Source organism: Eurypyga helias, unplaced genomic scaffold (assembly GCF_000690775.1).
Source record: "Eurypyga helias isolate BGI_N326 unplaced genomic scaffold, ASM69077v1 scaffold22403, whole genome shotgun sequence".
In the NCBI taxonomy this organism is placed as follows: Eukaryota; Metazoa; Chordata; class Aves; order Eurypygiformes; family Eurypygidae; genus Eurypyga; species Eurypyga helias.
In genome coordinates, this window is record NW_010240860.1 from 10001 (window position 1) to 29839 (window position 19839).

The following is a 19839-nucleotide window of genomic DNA, read 5'->3' on the forward strand; positions in this document are numbered from 1 at the left end:
CCTTGGCCAACTTCCAAGACCAACAGCAGACGGAATCTTCTTGTCTCTTGAACCCTCAGGGAACTGGTGTGTACTTCGGTAGCTCCGTAACCGTGTTGAGAAGTCTTGGATTCCGCTCGTAGTGCTTCCTGCCCCAACCTTCAGCACTGGCTTGCATCAGAAAGCTGACTTCTTCTGACCTCCTCGACCCTGCAGCACACAGGCCCTGCCTGCCCCACTCGAGTTTACGTCAGCCAGAGCTGCAAGGTCAGATCCCTGGAGCTGCTCGGGAAATCTACCCCCAGCTGCATTTTCTCTAAAGATGTTAAGATTAATTTTCTCTAGGGAATTCAGGGAAAAGCTTCTGTGGTTTTTTGTATCGTTTACTTCTGTGGGACTTGCTGGACATTCTCCAGGGATTCCAGTCCTGCACTTTGGGTAAATATTTATTCCTTGTTATTGGAAGCAGAGGATGAAAGCCCCACCACACTCTGTACAGCATCTCCCACCGTTCTGAAGGTGCTGGAGACTTCTAGTGCCATAAATAGACATCAGCAGTGGCAGCCGTGAAACCCGCACGGCGGCTGCTTGCTGCAAGGAGCTGCCGTGACAGACGTGGGTGAGCAGCATCTGCAGTGGGGAGTGCGGTCTGCACGTTAACTTGGGGGGAGATGGGCCCCACAGGGCTCAGGAGCATGTTGTCATCAGGGGGTGCTGACATGTGCTGCCGCTACAGGTATCTGCCGTGCTCTGGGCTGCGTGAGAGCGTGAACAGAGGGCACGTCCTTGGCATCAGGCAAAGGGACCTGGTACAGGATCTTCTACTCGGTGGAAATTCCACACTATAAACTCCGTAATGGAATGATATTTTTACATTCCTTTTGGGCTTGTTAGGCTGTGTATCGCTAAATCGTACCATCTGTTTCCACGCTGATTTTCCAAAAATCGCACCGTATCAAAACTGAACCACTAGTATTTAAAAAAAGAACGTTCAAATGTTCTGGTTTGGAAGGTTTAACGAGGTTCCAGTTTGGGTTTTATGAAGTACAAGATGTTGAAGCAGACACATTTCCGGTCCATGCACGCCAATGGTCAAATCTGTATTTTCACAGCAAAAAATAATAAATCTCACTGGGAAGTGACCTGGTACCTCCTAAGGAAACCATTACCCAGTCCCAACAAGCCATGAGGAACAACCCTCCAGACGCTTCTCCTTAATGCTGGTCATCTCTCATGTGGGTCTCGGTTGCATCTTCCTCTTTCACTACAATCTCTGTCCTCCGAGGCAGCAGTCACTCAGACTCGGGATAATTTGCACTCGCGGCACAGAGTTCTCTCGTGTTTCCTACCAGGTGCTTCAGGTCATTCCCTGGTATAATGTCCATTGGACACAGAACACAGCACAGGTTTCCAGCTGGTACAGAGCTGCGCAGGACCTCCTGGAGGCTTGCGTAGCAACACTGACCTTGCCACACGAAGTCCTTCATCCAGAGAGAACTTGTGCTATCACTGTTCACACTCCTCAGGGTGTGAAACACCCCCTCTTTCCCCTGCTGCAGTGGGGTGATCCTGGAATTGTGTCGGCATGACATCAGACCGACCTCCGCAACGCGGTGTTGGAGCCAGTAAAAACTGCGTGTGAGCTGCCAGCCCACGGGTTCCTAAACGGGATGACGGGCCATGCGCTCGGGACTACCTGTTCTTAGAGATTAGACTCAAGGCGTGAAGGGAAGCAAATAATGGAGGTGGTTTGGACACCTGCATTCACGGTACTAGACACAAAAGGAATAAATACACTCCGAATTTTGCATTCTAACATAAAAGTGCAGCTCTTTGTCTACTGTTTGACCTTCCTGCTCTTTCCGCCTCCTGACTGACGCGCTTTTCTCGGTTCTTGCTAAACCTAGCTCTGCCCGATAATTTTATTAGATAGGCTGAAAAAGGCGGAATCGTTACCCAGCACACGTGGGTACGTTCCCGAAGGGACTCCGGGGAAGCAGTGTTGCCCCCGAGGGTGGCCACACCTAGCGAGTCCCTGTGTGGGCCATATGCAAGGGCTTTTCCGAAGGCAGGTTTCCCCGGGGTTGCATTTTGGGCAATCCTTTCCCTAAAGCATCAGCTGCAGGCAGCAGGCTCAATAAGGCAAAAAAACAAATGGAAAAGCCCACCAAGGATTCAAACACAACTCAAATGGGGGCGGTCCCAGGGGGTCCGGTTCCAAAAATTGCTGTGGAATAACACTTTAGGGAAAATTACGTGAAAATAAAGCAGAACTCTGCAGGGTTTTGTACACGTGGTGATCTAAAACGGCCCTGTCTGTAGAGCACTAGGAGACAGAAGCTGAGGGAGAAGGGCAGTGGCAGTTACCAGCCGGGCTGTGACGGCCGTCTGTGTCACCACGCCGCCTGGCACGTTCATTCGGGAACTTCTAATCAGCAGCACGAATAGACACAAGATTTTTCACTCCAAACACACCAACAACTTCACCAACTTGAGACAAATGAGCTTCTGCCTTTTTGGTGGTTGTCATCATTGCCGTTTGTTGCTCCTTGGAGCCCTACTGTCAGCCCACAAAGAGGAACGTTCTGCTTGTGCTGAGCTACTGCCAGAGAAATCCAAATCTTGCTTTTTTATGTTTGTCTGCCAAGGGATGTTCCCGACAAACGGGACACAGGGAGCAGACAAAGACAGGTCCCTCTGTCTTCCTCTTGGCTCTTCCCCCACTACAAAAAAACCATGGCAGGATTCACTCTGCCCGCAAATGACCTTGTTTGGGAAAGCCGAGCCTGATAGTGGCCTGTCACTGGTGCAAAGGGAGAGGTCAGATTGCTTCGTGGTGACTTCAGCAGGGAGGAGGTGACAATGATGCCCCAGGACATCATGAAAGACTAACAGCCAAGCAGCACTCATGTTCTCATTCCCTAAATGCTCTTGCAGCTGACAGAATGAAAAATAACCAGAAGCCCACTGCTGAGATGGGGGACACAGAAACGGCTGCTCGGGCTCAGCCTGGCACCTCTACAGGTGCCCTGCCAGTGAGAAAGGCTTCAGAGGAAGAAACCTGCCAATGAAGCCATCCCAGACACTGTGCTCGGAGAGCAGTCATTATGTCTTTGCTGTCAGTTAGTGACTGGCCACTGTTTTAAGGACTAAGAATGAAAATGCATTCTCTCGGTGTAAGACTTGATGTAGCTGTGCCTGTTCCTGTCACCCTAACACAGGTCAGCTCGGCCGCTTTTGGTGAAAGGCCGGCTCTCCCTGCACGACTGCCAGCCATATCCTGCACATCCTGCCCCCAAACATCTCCTACCTTACATGAAATATCAGAAAAGGACCCCATCTTGCTTTAATTTGTCTGATTCACAAGGTGGCAGCTGATGCCGAGTGTGCCAGTTTAGGCACACTGGGAAACTCACCTTAAACTGTTTGGGAAAGAGGGAAGGGAGGCGGGAACATGCTGTCTGTGGGGGCACGATCAGGCGAGGCAAAATGAGCACTGCAGATAGGAAGGACATAGATGGGAGGCCGGCAGGATGAAATGGGAGAGGGTGACTGGGACACCAGTCCAGCCCTCATCTTCCCTCGGCGTCACTACACTTAACAGGTATCACAGGCTGGTTTGGGTGGGAAGGGACCTCAAAGCCCACCCAGTGCCACCCCCTGCCACGGGCAGGGACACCTTCCATAGCCCAGGGTGCTCCAAGCCTCATCCAGCCTGGACTTGGACACTCCCAGGGATGGGGCATCCACAGCTTCTCTGGGCAACCTGTCCCAGTGCCTCCCCACCCTCTGCAGGAAGAATTTCTTCCTGATATCTAATCTAAACCACCCCACTTTCAATTTAAACCCGTTACCCCTTGTCCTGCCACTCCCTGCCCTTGCAAAAGTTTTCCAAGCAGTAAGTATTTTCCAAGAGCAATCCTGGTCTCAAGTTCCGGCTGAGCCAAGCAGTTATGTGAGTGCTGAAGTGCAAACACCAGGTTAAGTCACCGCTTCTCCAAGACATAAGGCTGTGTTATAATTAAGCCTGCCTTAATGAATTCAGCGAGGAGCGATGGAGTAAAGAGCCATGCTGAAGTGGACTCGGATCTATTAACCAAACCATGGGAATCTCCATTGCTGAGAGGAAAATGGACCACAGTAATTTTCTGTTTCCTCTTAGTTGGTGTCTAATTAATGACTACTTTTCTCACTTAAGATAAATCTAATTCCTCCATCCTCTACTTTTGGGGGGATTTTTGGTCGACTGGAGAGGTGCGGCCTGGACAGTAAGCTCCCGCTATGGTGTCTCTTAACATTTTCCTAAATGCGGTTGGAATTAATTTCCCTCACTTGAAGGAATTTTGGTTTAAGCACAGAACCAGCTCCCGCTGGTTCTTGGCGTTTTGTCTTTTTTAAAGAGCTGTAACGCTCGCGTTTCTCCATGCCTTTTGTAGAGGATCGGATTAGAGCGAAAGTCTCTTTGTTAGCAGCTTAACCACTTCATCCCTAAGCTCATTTGTGGCTCTGGGATGAACGGTAAGCGATACGCGGTGACAAGCTGCCGGGTCGGGGTCTGAAGGAAAGCCTGCTGGAGCGAGGGAAAGGCGCTTGGTGGGGGCGATCTGCCTGCCTGGCTCTGAGCAGCTGCCTGCCTGGAGCGCCCACTCACAGCATACAGCTGTGCCTCCCCACTGAGAGGGTAGAGGCAGGAGTACCCTGAGAGGCGTTCGGCAAGCTGGATTGCGCCCTGGAAGTGCTCACGTCTCTCCTTGAAGAGAAACAGAGCCCAGATCTTAGGTGCTGCTGTGCCCGAGTTAGGTGGAGTGAAGTGCACCTCACCCCTAAGCTGGCGGTGCAATCACATCCTGACTTCCCATCTGATCTAGCACCCGTGGGTGCGACACCCTGATCTGTGCGTGCCTTACGAAGGTAACCGCCAAAGAGCCCCTCTGCTCTCTCCTTGCCCCTTCCTCCTCATTTCTACCTTATTTTCCTGCCTTTGTTCTTTCTCCTGCATTTGCCTTTCTGGAAGGAACTTCTTTGCTTGAGTAAAACCCTGAGTAAACTCTGCTAAATAATCGGATCTGCTCTTCCTCCTTTCTGTTTGGCTCATAGGCCTTTCCAACAGGAACCATCTCACCCTTTGTATTTATACACCGCCTTGCACATTAGTGCTGTCCCATGTAAAATTCAAAGGAGCACCCACAGGTTTTGTACTGGGAAGAGAATCCCATGTGCAGTCGACCTTCTTCAACCCACTGTCCACAACATAGGCCTCTACAGGGAGCTGGAAGGAGACTTTTCCCAAGGGCAGGGGGTGACAGGACAAGGGGTAACGGGTTTAAACTGAAAGAGGGAGATCGAGATGGGACATTGGGAAGGAATTCTTCCTGGAGAGAGTGGGGAGGCACTGGGACAGGTTCCCAGAGAAGCTGTGGATGCCCCATCCCTAGGAGTGTCCAAGGCCAGGCTGGATGAGGCTTGGAGCAACCTGGGCTGGTGGAAGGTGTCCCTGCCCATGGGGGAGGGTGGAACTAGATGCTCTTTAAGGTCCCTTCCAAGCTGAACAATTCTGTGATTCTACAGCTCTGCAAGTGTTGGGGGAAAGGGACCACGCTCACCCTAAGTTACTGTAGTTGTGATCACCCAGAAACAAATTCATCCTGCTGCCCTTGCTGAGCTTATCCCTTCCCAGCAATAGTTTCAGCTTGTGTCCCGATTAACGTCTGTCACCCACCACACTCAGCAGTCCAGTTTTCTGTCTGAATTCTCCTGTCTGACTTTCCTTTGTTTCTCTACCCACTACAGGTCAGGTCTTTGTGACACCCAGATTTAGACTACCTGAGGGATCTGTATCACCGTCAGTGAACACTTCCGCACAGTTCCCTGGTACCACGCTGTCATGGCCGCAGAAAAAGGAGTTCTGGACCTGTACTATGCTGAGAGCACTGAGGGGACAACAAACACACCATGGGGAGTGGGGTCAGCAACTCACCTTCTCTCTCAGGCAAGCCGGTGCGATCTTTGCTAGTTGGGGCTGTCTCCACTGTCCTTGTCCTTGCAATCCACAGGCTGCTCCCCTTCCCCGGACTGCGAGTTTGCTGTGTCCTGCTCAGACACAACAGTCTTGTCAGAGCTGGCTTTCCTTGGGGGCAAAGGCTCTCCTCCACGCTCGGTGCCTTCAGTGTCTTCACCTTCCAGTGCAAGCGTTTGCCCCTGAAGGGCCATGTCGGGGGTCACCTCTTCCCCTCTTTTTCTCCCCAGTTGTCCTTCACCTGCATCCAGTCTGTCTCCCGCTGCTAGTTCAAGCTCTCCTCTGTGGCCGTTTGAAGAGTCCCCAGTGGACTCCTGTTCTGAAGCCATGTTTTTCTCTAAGCCAGCTCCATCTGAATTCGCTCCCACAGGCAATGGCAAGGTCTCCTCGCTGCCACACCTGGGGGCTTGCACAGTGCTTGGAAGGCTGCTCTGTGCAGCAGTGCTGTTAGGGCTCTCCTTCTCCTTGGAGACATCAGCAGCGCCAGGCTTCCCGCTGGCATCTTCCCCAAAGCCTTCCTTACTTGCCTTGGGCCCTGGCTCTGAGTCCCCTGGGCTGGGCACAGACACCTCCATGCCGAGGCCCTTCACTCCTCTCCGCTCCTCTTTCTGGCCATTGTGGGCAGACTGGACCTTTCCGCTTCGGAGCCTTTGTGAGGAGGAAGCCCCAGGATCTTGGAAGTTTGGCTGTTTCACCTTCTGCTCCAGCTCAGCTGTGCAATTCTCTTCCGCCCCCTCCTCACCTCGGCTCTTCCACTTGTCAGTACCAAGGCTCCTCTGAGAAAAGAAGGAGATATTTAGTTCAGCTTATTAAAATGCCAGTCCATGGTATTCCTTGTCTGTGATGGTTCCCAAAACTTGAGGAAAATTTGTGGAGGCCACTAAAGGAAGTAAAAGGGTGTAGGTGGAGAAGTGTTCAGGGTCGAGAATAAATGGGGATGTGCTGGCAGAGGGTCAGTGCAAGAAGTGAAGCTGCTCTCACATCATGCCAGCTGGACAGTGCTAAGAGGGGGTACCTTCACCCCAACGCAGAGGTTTCCCAGCTCTGCACTGCCTGAGGGCCTCCAGCGCTCCTGACAGCGCTGATTTGAGAAAACTCAGCAGCCAGCCTTGACCAATGAACTCACCTGGCCGTCAGGATCATCCTTCAGATAAGGCATGTCCTCGCCTTCTTTTGCATCCCATCTGTCAAGAAAAAAAAAGAATTTAGGCCTTCAAGTCCTCATATGGCAAAGCCACTCTCCCTTCCTGACACCGGTCAGGAATTTCTACCAGGGCCTTGTGTTCCTTGACTGAGCCCCTCGACCAGGCAATGAGAGATAAAGGTGGCAGATGTAACCGGTCCAGTTTGGCACCTCCAAAGCACTCAGCCCACCCACAGACTCTCATCTGATACCACTAAATCTTAATGAACTGGTTGTTATAATTCTAAATGTAATGAAAACATAAAATCCAATTGCCAGAACGGACAGCTGTCGTTAAGACAAGTAAGATACACAGTTTGCTTATGCTGATGTCTGCTAGAGTCTTGTCCCGCTGGCCTGACGGTGCCCCAGATCCCCACAGCAGCAGACACAAAGGCAGACAGTGAAGGATAAAACTGCTTCGAAGCAGCTTAGGAGGTTGGAGCCGTGGAGATGTGTAAGCAGACTGCAAGAAGGGCCACAAGGATCAGGCTGAAGGTCCCGCTAGCCCAGCTCCCTTCCCCTCACAGCATCACCGGCAGAGAGGAGGGCTCCCCAGCGCCCTGTCCAGCTTCCAGAAATGTGCAGCTCTGGGGTTTCTGGAGCCCGAGATGGTATCTCTGTTGAGTCATGCTTAGCAGACAGTTTCTTCCAAGGATTTAAGTGCATTTTGATCCTATAATAAATTTGCAGCAGCTACAACCTCCTGTGCCAAAGCTGCAGCGTAGTTAAAGGCTGCATGGCAAACTGCTTGCTTTTCCTTGTTTGAATTTGCTGGGGCGAATCTAAATCTGAATTTGCCCACGCAGTGCTATTGGGCAGGGAGGCGTCTTCGTAACTGTTACCCTTCTGTATGTGGGGCTTGTGAGTTACCTCACAAACATTTTACACATACACACACGTATATAATATATACGTACCTCACCCTGCCCCATAGTCTAAAACACAACACGTGCAAAGGTGTGTGAGACTTCATTCTTCTCTAGGCAGACTCTGTTGAGCTTACTGGCCTCTGCATTTGGCAAATGTGGGCCAAGATACAACAAAAAGTGCACATTGAGGTGACTGCGGGGTCAGGCCTTTCCAGCAGCAATTTCCAAATGTGTTACAGTGACTCCACGTGCCCTTGTGAAAATCGTATGGGAATTACCATCATCACAGGCTCCACCATACAGTCACACTAAGCTGGTTCACACTGCCTTTGTGCCTAGCAGAGGCCTTGGGCCAGGAGCAAATCGTACTTGCGAGCACCTCAGGCCTCTCTCAGAGTGTGACCTGAAGCCAGAGAGCGAAGCAGCTCGGCAGAGTCCCACAGGGCTCAGAGACAGGGCCAGCACCCAAACTCCTGCCCTGAATACAAGGTGTCCCTGCCACCAGCCATGCCAGCTCAAAGTGCAAAAGGGCCTCTCTTCTTGGAAGTAGCCCCCACCACTGGGCTTTTACTTTCAGTGCCCTGCAAGCTCTGGAAGCCGGGTTGTGTGGGCAGAGCTCATCTTAAGAGTCACTAGTGTTACGTTTCAGCGTGGGCTGCCCTTGTGATAGTTCCCCTCTGCACTCAGCGTTGGTGGGACCGGTGGCTGCTTTCCCCAGACAGATACGTGAACGGAGGAATGACTTGCTCACTGCAGGTTTCTTGTTTCTCCTGGCTCTGTCTACTCGCCCACTGCACGGCTCCTGCAGAGCCAGCCCAGAACAGCCTCCTCCCCAGCTCTAAAGACAGCCAAAACTAGCTAGACAGCAATTCTGAAATATGCAGCATCTCGCCTGACATGTTCTCCTCCCCATCACTCCTGCAAACACGGAGTGGGTTATTCATCACTATCAGGCAATGAAAATACTCAGCATGTTCCCTAGCATGGCTAGTGCTATCGGTGAGAGATGCTCACGGGGACTTAGCTCCAAACTCTTTAGGGAGTAAAGTGCTGCTGGAAGTCACCATCAGATGCTCCAAACAGGTCTTGCCACTGCTGTTGGGTTGCTTGGACTCAAAGGGGCGAGGAGTCTCCAAGAGATAAAAGGGCAGATACAAGCGAAGGTAAGGAATACCCAGCACCCCCAAGGCTCCCTGTGCTGAGGTTTGAAATGAGAGGAAAAGCCTCAGGAATGGTTCTTCCCAAAGAACAACACGGGAACAAAGGATGCTCTTCCAGCTTCAGAGTCAAGATTACATGGCCAAAGAATCCCAGGATCCCTTCTAGATCAACAGAGGATCGGCCAGCCAGAGGCTCTGAGGCAGTCTGTACAAAACATTAAACCCCAACATGGTTTCTTTGAATTTCTGCCCTAAGACAGCCAGCCAGGGCATTCCTTCTGGTCATGGCTCTGAGCTCAGCGTAGAGGGAAGAAGAAATAGCTCAAGACCCTGTTACAATTTCTCCTGGAGGAGATCTACCCAACTAATAACTGACCCGGTTAAGTTCAGAGGGAAGTAGAGAGCAATGCTGCATCAGGAGCCTTCCCCCTGAACCCAGCTTAGCCCAAAACAGATGTGTGATGTCAGGAAGGCTGTACTCCATAAGGACCATCTTTTAGAAAGGATCATGACCTAGAGTCAGGTCCTTTGTGGCTGTTAAAAACCGTACAACCAGCATGGGAGTGGTAGTGTCTGCCTGACAGCTACCTGTGCTTTAACTCCTTAGATGTACTATCAGGTGGATGTATTTTTATCTTCTGTTTCTCTTCTCCAGTGCAGCTGTTGATGTAATTCCTGTGCACGATTTTTTTTCTAGATTTCTCCCTGTCCACCTCCCTGTTCCCATTTTTCAGTTCTTCCCTCACTGCCTTGTAGCCAGCCTCTTTTTCAATTTTATTATTGTCTCACTCTGTCCTGCTCCTTGTCCTGTCCCTGTTTTTCAATTCTTCCCTCTCTGCCCTGTAGCCTGTCAGTTTGAAATGTTCTTTCTGCATCTCTCACTGGCCTCTTTTTACTGTCACAAACAACCAAACTGCAGTGGCAAAGCTCAGAAGCAGAACCAGTGTCACCACTGAGGGTAGTTGCTGAGGTCTGGGAGTTTGGTTTGGCCTGGTGGGTTGGCAACTTCAGGCGGGGCAGAACTGTGTAATCACAGCATCTTTCATTCTTTTGAGCAGCAATGTTCCGCCTGCAGCCTTCTAAGACATTCATAGAAAGCAACAACTGGAGCGAATCCCTTGGCAAGCCGGCACTGCGCATCCTCTGGGAACAGCCGAACTCCCCAGCACGGCAGTCAGCGGCTGAGGGAGAGCAGCACGAGCACAGCTCAGCAGCTTCCCTCTCCCAAGGACATTTTACTGGGGATGGAGCTGAAGAATGGAAAGGGGTGGAATGTTACTTAAAAACAAAGCTAACTTGCTTATTGGCATGGTGTTGATCCTATTCTTCATCAGTTTATCAGAATTAAATTTAATTTTTGAAAGTATGATTAGCAGGGCTTAGGAAGACGGGATAACCCACCTTTATGCTGTAAGTAAATTCCCAGTCCACAGCTCAGCTAGCTGAGAGTTTTGGCTGCTCAGGTGCATTTCCCCAGAGCACAGCCATCAGACAAAAAAGCAACGTTAAAAACCCTCCAGGTCTAACGCAGTGCCCGGCTCCACGTGTCAGCCCTACTGCTGGCCTGACGCAGCAGAACCCTGCGCACACCGACCCTGCCGAATGCTCCTCACTTCAGCCAAGTAGCAGCAAGTAGCAGCTGCCCTCCGGCTACCCGGTTTCTTCCGGGCGATGCTGTGAGGCAGCGCTGAACCCCTAAGCAGCACCTATCTGTTCATGCATCGCCGTAACTGCTTAGTCATAACTCACGTGGACGGCTGAAAAACGCCAACATTAACCACGGGAGTGGTTTTGTGTTCTGGATACATGAAGAGGCTTTGGGTACGTAATCAACTCTTCATCCTTTTGTTGCCGGCTAAAGGGCACGGCGGGGCTGCGGAGCCAATTGTTGTTATTAAACAACGTCAGCGTGGCTCCAGGGGACTGGAGACTGCCCTGAAATTTAGTTACAGAGAACAGCAGGGGAGGGGGCCCTGGGGGGGATGTAAAATGCACTGCGTTTTACTGATGTTCTGAAATGGCTTCTGTGCAAATCCCTGTACTGATGTGTGCTGCCCACAGCTGGCGGGAGCTGCCACTTCCCTCCTCACATCTTTAAGAACAGTTGTTTAAGAAGAAAAGGGCTTTTCACCCCAGAATTACTAATGGTTCAGTTGGAAACTCTCTTTGGAGGCTGCTCCTCCATATCTTCTGTGCCCAGAAGTCAGATTAGATGTGTTCAAAAGCTTGCTGGGCATGTGCCAGCGCCCCCAAATCTGGTCACAGAGGAACCCCGACCCCCTGGGCTGTCCTGCAGAGAGCTGATGCAGCGGGTCAGCCCCACAGGTACCACAAACCCCACCAACTGAAGTCCTGCCAGACATGGTCCCAGCTAACACGAACTCATCTGGAAAGATGCCGTTGTGAAACAGTATCTGGTTTTGTCTGTCCCTCCCACACAATCAGGAATGAGACCCAGACGCGATCTCCCGGACACGCGCTGGCGGCACCGCTGCCAGCCTCCTCACCTCCTGGCTCTGCCCGTCAGTCTGTCCTTTCCTTTGGCTCGGCTGCTCACTGCTTTCGGACCAGGATCGCTCACATGCACTCCATGCTGTCCTCCACCTAGAAGACAGGTTGGAAATGCTGAGAAGGAGCAGGCAGAACCAGCTGATGGACCACTGAAGGGGCCAACATCCTTGTATCACTGGGAAGGGGGGAAGCCCCTGACGCTGTATGCACACTGTGCGTGTATTTTCTAAAGTAATAAATCTAAATTGAGAATTTAGGGGTGTTTCTTCTGCATTTTTTATTCCAAATTCCAATTAAAACTTTAAATCTTATTCCTTGGATGCAGATTCCCTTGTGCTGCTCTTGGAAGACTTGTTCTCCCTTGCCACACAGGACAGACTGTACCACACAGCTATGAGAACAGCCACGTGGTACGTCCCCAAAAGGCACTCCCAAGCTGCACAAGTGCCCGGAGAGAACTCTCTCCACGAGGGCATATCAGAGGTGCTGACGTTTGTAGGAGTCACACAGCCAAGCCGTGTGGCTTACTCACCTCTCCCGTCGGGAGGAAAGGACCTGTGCTGGAATTTCCTTGCGTTTCTTCCCCCTGGAAGGACAGAGCAAAGCACGCACAAAAGTGAGCGAGGTTTTGCAACAGACACGCAGCACAAAGCCTGACGTTCAGATAGGGTGTCACAAGGGAAAGCTTTGTTCTGCCAGTCCATCTCCTGAGAAACAGGAATCACGATGGACTTATGCTAGTAAAGAAGCCAGCACGTGCCACAGGGATCAGAGATGATGTGCTCTGGAATAGGATTGCCTCTCAAACCAGTGTTTGGGAAAGGAGGCAGTTCTGAGCCTCCGTATAGTGTCGTACAAGGTTACAGAAGCCACTGCTTGCCCTGGGAAGGTGAAAAGCACTAGCACCCAGACGCTCCAATCCCATCCCCTGAGCACTCTGCAAAGCTGAGAGGGCTGAGACCCCAACACTGGGCTCAGAGGCGTTTGCCCAGGAAAGCAGAGTTTCACAACTGACAGCCACGACAGCTGCTGTGGCACTGGGATGCGCACGATCAGCATTCATTAGCGTCAGGACAGAGTCTAGGTGTCCCTTGCCAACCTTTCTTATTGCTGGGATTATCCAAGGCTGGCTCCCCATCCTTAACAAAGTCCTCTTCAAACCTGCAGGTTAAAAACAGGCATCGTCAGACCTGATCGTTCTCCTCCAGTATGCGAAAGCGTGGGCAGGAGACCTCGAGGCAACGCGGGCTCCAGCCTTCGGCCCTTCTGCACCTACCCACTGGCAAATACATGCAGGTTTATCAGCAGGAGCTGAAACTGCGGGCAGTAACCAGGAGAAATGAGGCTGTGAGGCAATTCTACCCCAAAGAAGAACCTCTAACACTGTTACGTTGGTACCCATCTGTGTATACTTAATTCTAGGAACACCCGTGAAGCCTATAGATGCCTGCTGTGCAGCTGTGCAAGACTCAAACGCAGCCTCCCAAGCTTCTAAACACAATCTGAAGTAGCCTCGGGACTTGTCAGCTCAGAGCAGAGCTGTGGGTCAACCTGGTTGGTTGGTTTCTAATCCTGCTTGGTTTGTATTATGGCTTTTCTCATAAAAATTGATATACAGGAGAGCAGTAGGGCTCAGAGCTGTCTTGCCAGCTACACTCAGTACCCACTTAAGTCAATTCACCTCTAATTACTGGGGTCTCAGTGACTGAAAATCTAGGTATTTGGTGATTTGCCATCATGATTTGCCTCAGCCAAAAGACTGTCCCATCTACCTGGCCTGTACAAATGTGGTTTATCAGCAGAGCTACGTAACATCCCCTAACGCCACAGCCTATCAGACCTTATCCTGCTGCAGGTGCTGTCATCCTCAAAGCTTTCTAGCTGGTGTGACCCAGCTGAACAGCACAGTTGGAGGGACAGTGTTCAAAGCCGGGAAGCGTTAGACCCATTAAGGGCTCTCCCACATCACTGTCCCCAGCCTTTCCCCATGTCACATAGGGGCCCTGTGAAGGGATCCCCTGGCACCGCAGTGCCTGAGCAGGCTCGGTTTATGAGGTGTGGAGGATTTGGGCACGTTGGCCTGTCCTATGATTGAAAAGGAAAACCAAGCAGGGCAGGGACAAAACCTGTGGGCTAGCAATGCCCTGTCCATCCCTGTTTCTAGAATAGCACCTGCACCCTCCTGCCACTGGATTTGTCTGTGTGGAGATGGAAAGACCCTCCGGATGTAGACTGAGCAGTGATTCCCGCTCCTCTCCCTCCCACAGTCTGTGTCCTGGTGGGACCAAAGGCAGGCAATCTTTGTCAGCACTCCAGGGCAGGAGACCCCGTGTCAGAAAGGAGATAGCAGAATCACTCTGGTATCTGGTCCCTCTGATAGCCATGGTCAGGAAGAGAAAGAGCAATGTGGATTTGGTGAGGAAGAGGCACAGGACAGTGTGGGATTTGATCAGTGTCTGCACAAGATCTCCTCGCTGGCTTTAGATGGCCTGCTGCAAACCCCCCCGGGACAGTGGGGAACCTACATGTGCTCAGACTTCTCCACATCCCAAGCCCGTCGCCACTCGCCCTTCGCATTCTTGTGCCGCGCCAGTCGCTCCAGGTCGATCTGATCCCGCTCCCTCTTCCAGCGTATGTACTCTGAGCGTTCCCGTCCAGTCATGGGGAAACTCAGGTCTCCAGGGCTCTTCTGCCCCAACTTCCCGCCATCCTAGTAGAGGCAAAAGAGCTCCTTGTTAATAAACACGCCAGAAGCAGCTGCATTTGGTGTACTTTGTACTGTCACCTCCAGAAATGCTCAGTAATATTGAAAACAACTTGGAGCAAGGTCAGCTTCTCTCTTTCTGAAGGGATGCACACTCAGAAGGGCTCTGCTTTACCCATAGCCTAAAAATACTGGTGCCAGGGTTGGTTGACTCTACAGAAAGGGAAACTGAGGCAGGAAGAAGTTGCCTGGCTTGCTCAGAGTCCCAGCGTAAATCCATAGTCAAATCAGAACAAGTGACCTTTTCCTCCCAGGGATATTCAAGGGTGATAGTGATAATTTGTGGCATCATTCTTCTGAAAAGTTGTTCCACTCCATCCATCTAAACCCCTGGACTTTGCCACCTGAACACATTGCTGTTGCTTTAACGATATGGGGCTTCACTGCTGTTTCCATAACCTGAGGCACGTTTCTTTGGTTCACATAGCCATGTCAAACCTCCTGATCTGGGAAGCAGCTTCCATAAAACACAGTTTTTCATTCTTGATATGGCGTCCCAGATTACAAACTTGTACAGCACGCCCCGTCATTCCGCGTGCAAACGGCTGCAGGACTGAGCCGCCCCAGTTGTACTTGCAGTCATCTTAACTGCAGGCACAACTGACAGGGGCTTTCACTTCCACTGCCCCTGCTCACCTGAAGGTTTTAAATCCAAACCGCCTCAATTTTTCATGGAAAAGGCACTTTGCTAAGGTTTACTTATGGCATATTATTCATTCCTGGAGTGCCTGCAACACCACCCCGAGTCTGAGAGGCTGAATTCTCACAGAAGATGCACCTGGCTGGTTTCCCCACCTGAAGGCTTTGGGATACTTAAAATTATGCCTGTGAAATCCTTCACACTGACAGGGCTGAGAAGGAAGACCAGAAGGAAGGTCACAAGCTGCTGTCACTACCAGGCACCCATGGGAGCCCACAGTGTTCTCAGAGCAGAGGGGCTTTTCACCTTCACTGCTCTCAGCCTCTTGGTTCCTCCCTCCTCCAAAGTTAAGGGCTACCACTGTTCACAAATTCAAAGCCTAATGAAAAGGTGGTTTGGAGCTGGTGGAGCATGTGAAGAGGGAGAGGTGGGTAACCCAGCTGTCAGGCTATGGATGTGATGGAAACAGGAGTCACCTGGCCATGGCACGTTGTCAAGCAACACTGCCTAGAGAATAGCTTAGTGTAGAGCTGAGTGCTGGGGTGCTAATTACCAGTGGTTAATACATCACTTCATACACGTGCCCTTCCATGCCAGCCACCCTCACCCCATCCCCAAGTGGGAATTAACTCCTCAGCTTTGCACTGCTGATAAAAGCGGAGCAGCAGGGAAGGAGTGACTGAAAGCCCTGTTACCAAGGAGACCCACCCGCGTGGGCCGGAGATGGGGTGGCAGTAATTGCTCCTCCATTCGTTAGCTGGCAGGACCTGGGGACCTGAGACTGCATCCCCAAGAAGGGAGGGATGAGGTCCGCAGAAAGGCAAGGCACACCAGGGCAAAGCAAGGGGTTGGGGCGCAGGCCTGGAGATGCTCCCCACAGCTCCCAGCCCCACATCACAGCAGGTCCACAATGAATCGTGGAGGAGAAGCACATGAACAGCACACAGCTAGTGAGAGCAGGGTTCCAGCTCCAGAGCTGGACGATGAGGGAAGTGCCCTGCATTGTTACCTTGACCCTTAGCAAAGGGAAACACGGAGGCTGGTTCCTTTGTTCTCACGTGGGCAGGCACAGAGGTGGCTGTGGGGGCTTCAGGGGAGGGGAAAAAAGGCTGGTCCCTGTCCCAGAACTCACCTCAGTTGCAGCATAGCTGCAGTAAGCTGAACCACAAAGCTATCGTGCTCCCCTTTTCTGCTTAGCAGGGAGCTCAGCTGGAATTAATGTTTAAGAGCCCATCTGTGTCTTCCTAATTAATCACACTGAGGTGGGGCTACTCAATTTGTGCTTCATTAATTAAGAGCATCTGCAGGCTCAGGGGAGCCAGCATGTCCTCCAGGCTTTGCATTAAACAGTCAGTGGGAAGGCCCGTGCTTTAATTTACCGTCATCCTACTCAGCTTCTGCTGAAGTGAGGAGCTGTGGCTAATATGTCCTGTGCCTTTCAACCCACAGGTAAACGGTTTTGGGAGAGAGACCAGCTAGGGCTGCGCTGGCACGTGGCTGAGCATGTTACCCTTCTAAGAGCCCTGCTGTGTGCTGGGGACATCAGCAGCCGTGACATGGTGTGAAGGGCAGGTCTCCTGTCACCTCTTCCCGGCGCTGCTTTGCTTCGGGTGTGTTAGCTGCTCAGCAAAGCTTGGATGACGAGAGGGATGAACAGTGAGGAACGTATCAGTGCACATTGCTGCTTCCTTTAGGATTGTGGCAACTCTTACTGGTGGACAGGCACATCCTACTGGTTTCTCCTTTCAGGACAAGGGTCCTCCCTAAAGGGACACGGGGCCTCACTCACCTTCCGGCCGTGCTCACTTTCTGGGCCTCTGTCACTGTCTGATCTCCTCTTTTCTGCCGTTCTCCTCTCCTCTGCCTGCAAGAGCACAGACACAAGAATTATTTCAAGGATTAAGCAAGGGCTTCAGGCAGGGGAGGCAGTGCCTGACCCTGTGCCCACCAGGACATGTGAGAACAGCTCAGAAAGGGTCAGCCAAAGAGGAAAGATTGGTTTCTGTGATGCTAAATCAAATCAATGTGGAAAAAAAGAAGTCAGAAAGTTAAGGGATATATGAGAAAAGCAGGAAAAAGGGATGTATTCCCACAGATCTCTCTTCCTCCCAAGCTGGAGGCAGAAGGGTGACCTGTATGGTCCCATTTCTTTCCAAGGCAGACCAAGTTCCGGACACCTTTCTGGGCCAAAGACCCAGCATACGATTCAGCTGCAGCTGAGAGCCCGTCTAAGACGCAGCTAAAAGCCAGCATGGTAAAGCCAGGAGGGAATTCTGCCCCTGCCAAACACCGTGCCCTTCTACCGGGGCCCATCCCTGCTTCCCATGCTGCCACCAGACTGGCAAGCTCTGCATTAGTACAGACATCCCCGTGCCTGTCAGGAGGGGACAATTAGCCCCTCTACCTTAATGAACTACAGCCACTAAACACAGGGCATGCCATGGGCCAGGCAGTTTTCTGCCCCTGCCCAGCGGAGCGGAGGCATCCTCAAATTCCCCTCCCACCTGCTGAAGTGCTATAGGGCGGGTGAGTGCATGGGTCTGGGAGTACTGTGCTGCCGTTTTGCAGCGCCAAGCAAAACTGAAGCACAAAGAGGAAAGCTGCAGCACAAAGTGCGAGCTCAGCCGTTCGAGAAAGCGTCAGCGCAGTGAGCTCCAACCCAGGCTGGAAACAGGACTTTTATTCCAGTCATTTGCCAGCCCCAGGTTTAGCCCAGTGTTATGGGGCTGGATGTGGGAAACTCGGAGTACTGTGCTGCCGTTTTGCAGCGCCAAGCAAAACTGAAGCACAAAGAGGAAAGCTGCAGCACAAAGTGCGAGCTCAGCCGTTCGAGAAAGCGTCAGCGCAGTGAGCTCCAACCCAGGCTGGAAACAGGACTTTTATTCCAGTCATTTGCCAGCCCCAGGTTTAGCCCAGTGTTATGGGGCTGGATGTGGGAAACTCGGGATCCCAGTCTCAACACTGGTTCAGCCTCTGAAGCAACTCATCCCGGCTGCAGCCTGTTCCTGCACACCCGTTGGATGCTGCAGGAAGCGAGCTGGGGCTGCTCTTTTGGGGGCTTGTCCGCATGTGTTAAATCTGGGACAGGGGGTGAGTGTGCTCATGGACATTGCTCCCGGTGCACGACAGCTTCACTGCTCTGACTGGTGTCCAGCTGGTGTACTCCAGTACCGGTGGACGCCTGTGTAAACAGATCCTGGGGAATGATGAGGAAGACGTTAGCTATGTTGTCCTAGGGTTTTTAAGTGAAGGTTTGGGAATAAATGTGAGGGGGTCTGCACTCAGAGAAGCCAGTCCCTCATCATAACCTGGCCTGCTGCAAAATGGACCAGGATATGATGAAAGACGATGCTGGGTATTTGTTTTGAAAGGTTGCTGCGAAAACTTAAGGAACCAAAAATGCTCCCTCCAGGCTCAAAGTCAACTGCCCCATTTGAAGAGCTCATAGCAAGGGATCTAACAAGTCTCTGCAGCCCCAAACTGAGACTGTGAACTTACAGAGAGATTAAACCAGCAGAAACCTGGAAACTTCACTTATGTGAGGAGCCTGGCTGGGGAGCGGGGTGCAGATGGATGTTTGGCCTTTAAAGCAGCTGTAAAAGAAACTCATCACTTAGAGTACAAAGGAGCCAGCTGCTGCAGGAGAGCTGGAGCCCCTCTGTCCCTGGGGGAAACCTTGTGTGGGAGGAGAGAAGCAGCCGGATTGCATCGGAAATGCTGAAGACAGCTCATGATTGATGGGGAAACTGAGGCAGGGAGCCGCATGGGCGTGCTTATTGTTTCATGCGAGTCTGCATATTTCTCATGCAAGCTCATGCAAAGAATGATTCTGTTTGGAGCCTTTACAATGCCTGACTGTGTCCCAGAAGACAGGAACCGGAAAGCCAGAGCATCCGCACAGCCGGAGCACCGAGCCAGGGCGTGCATAAGCTGCGGGGGGAGCAGTGTGTCTCTGCAGCCCAGCGCAGCTGCACTTCGGCCCTGTCTCTCCCAAGGAGGAGTGAAGAGCGAGGCTGCACCCAGGAAATGTGCTGGGACACACATTCCGGCTGTGGGACCGTGCTGCAGGTCATGAGACGCAGGAGAAGACACAGCTCCTGCAGGTGGTCCATGCCAGAGACCTGCATCCCCGAAGCCCTGCCCTTCTGGGCTCTTGCTCTTCGATGCATGCCACAGACAGGGACACTGTCCAGCTCTCCATCCCTTCGTCCCTCTTGCTCAAAGCCAGGCTGCCTTTCTCCTTAGTCTGCTTCTACTTTGGCTTCTCAAAGTGCACTGTGGAAAACAGGGAGGACCAAAAAAATCCAGTTCTTCTCTAGCAGGGAAGCAGGTCTGAACTATGCAGTTCAGAGCACACAGTTAGCTTTGCTTTCGCGCTGGTGCAGGAGCAGGTTTTCATGCCCGCTCCGTGCTGCCCAGAGCTGCTGTTGGCCTGTTATGACACACCCAGGCCACGGGGAAGCAAAACATGTTTTTCTCCTCCTTCCTCCTCTCCGCCCCCAAAATTATGAAATATGACAATGACATTATCACCTCGTAGTTTAACTGTTCCTGCACAGCAGGGGAGGAGACGTGAGGAGGGAACAAAACCCTGAAGTAGACCGGGAAGATTACACTTGTTTATCCTGAGATTTACACAAGGATTTCTCTATTTCTCAGCCATGGAATGGTCTGGAAGGTAGGGGGCTGAGCTCACTCCTAACCAGGACACGGC

The 19839-nt window shown here is 51.8% G+C and overlaps 1 protein-coding gene across 1 annotated transcript in view; it reads right to left on the reverse strand.

Annotated features, from left to right (window-relative positions):
• Nucleotides 1-5988: 5988 nt before the first annotated feature.
• LOC104507339 (uncharacterized protein C15orf52 homolog) overlaps nt 5989-19839 on the reverse strand; it is a gene marked incomplete at its 5' end in the record, with an annotated part of 29475 nt that continues 15624 nt past the window's right edge. Inside the window, 6 exons of the mRNA XM_010148584.1 lie at nt 5989-6771; nt 7122-7179; nt 11718-11814; nt 12821-12882; nt 14247-14431; nt 16915-16989. Of these exons, the coding sequence (XP_010146886.1) occupies nt 5989-6771; nt 7122-7179; nt 11718-11814; nt 12821-12882; nt 14247-14431; nt 16915-16989 (1260 nt within the window). The remainder of the gene's footprint in view (nt 6772-7121; nt 7180-11717; nt 11815-12820; nt 12883-14246; nt 14432-16914; nt 16990-19839) is intronic.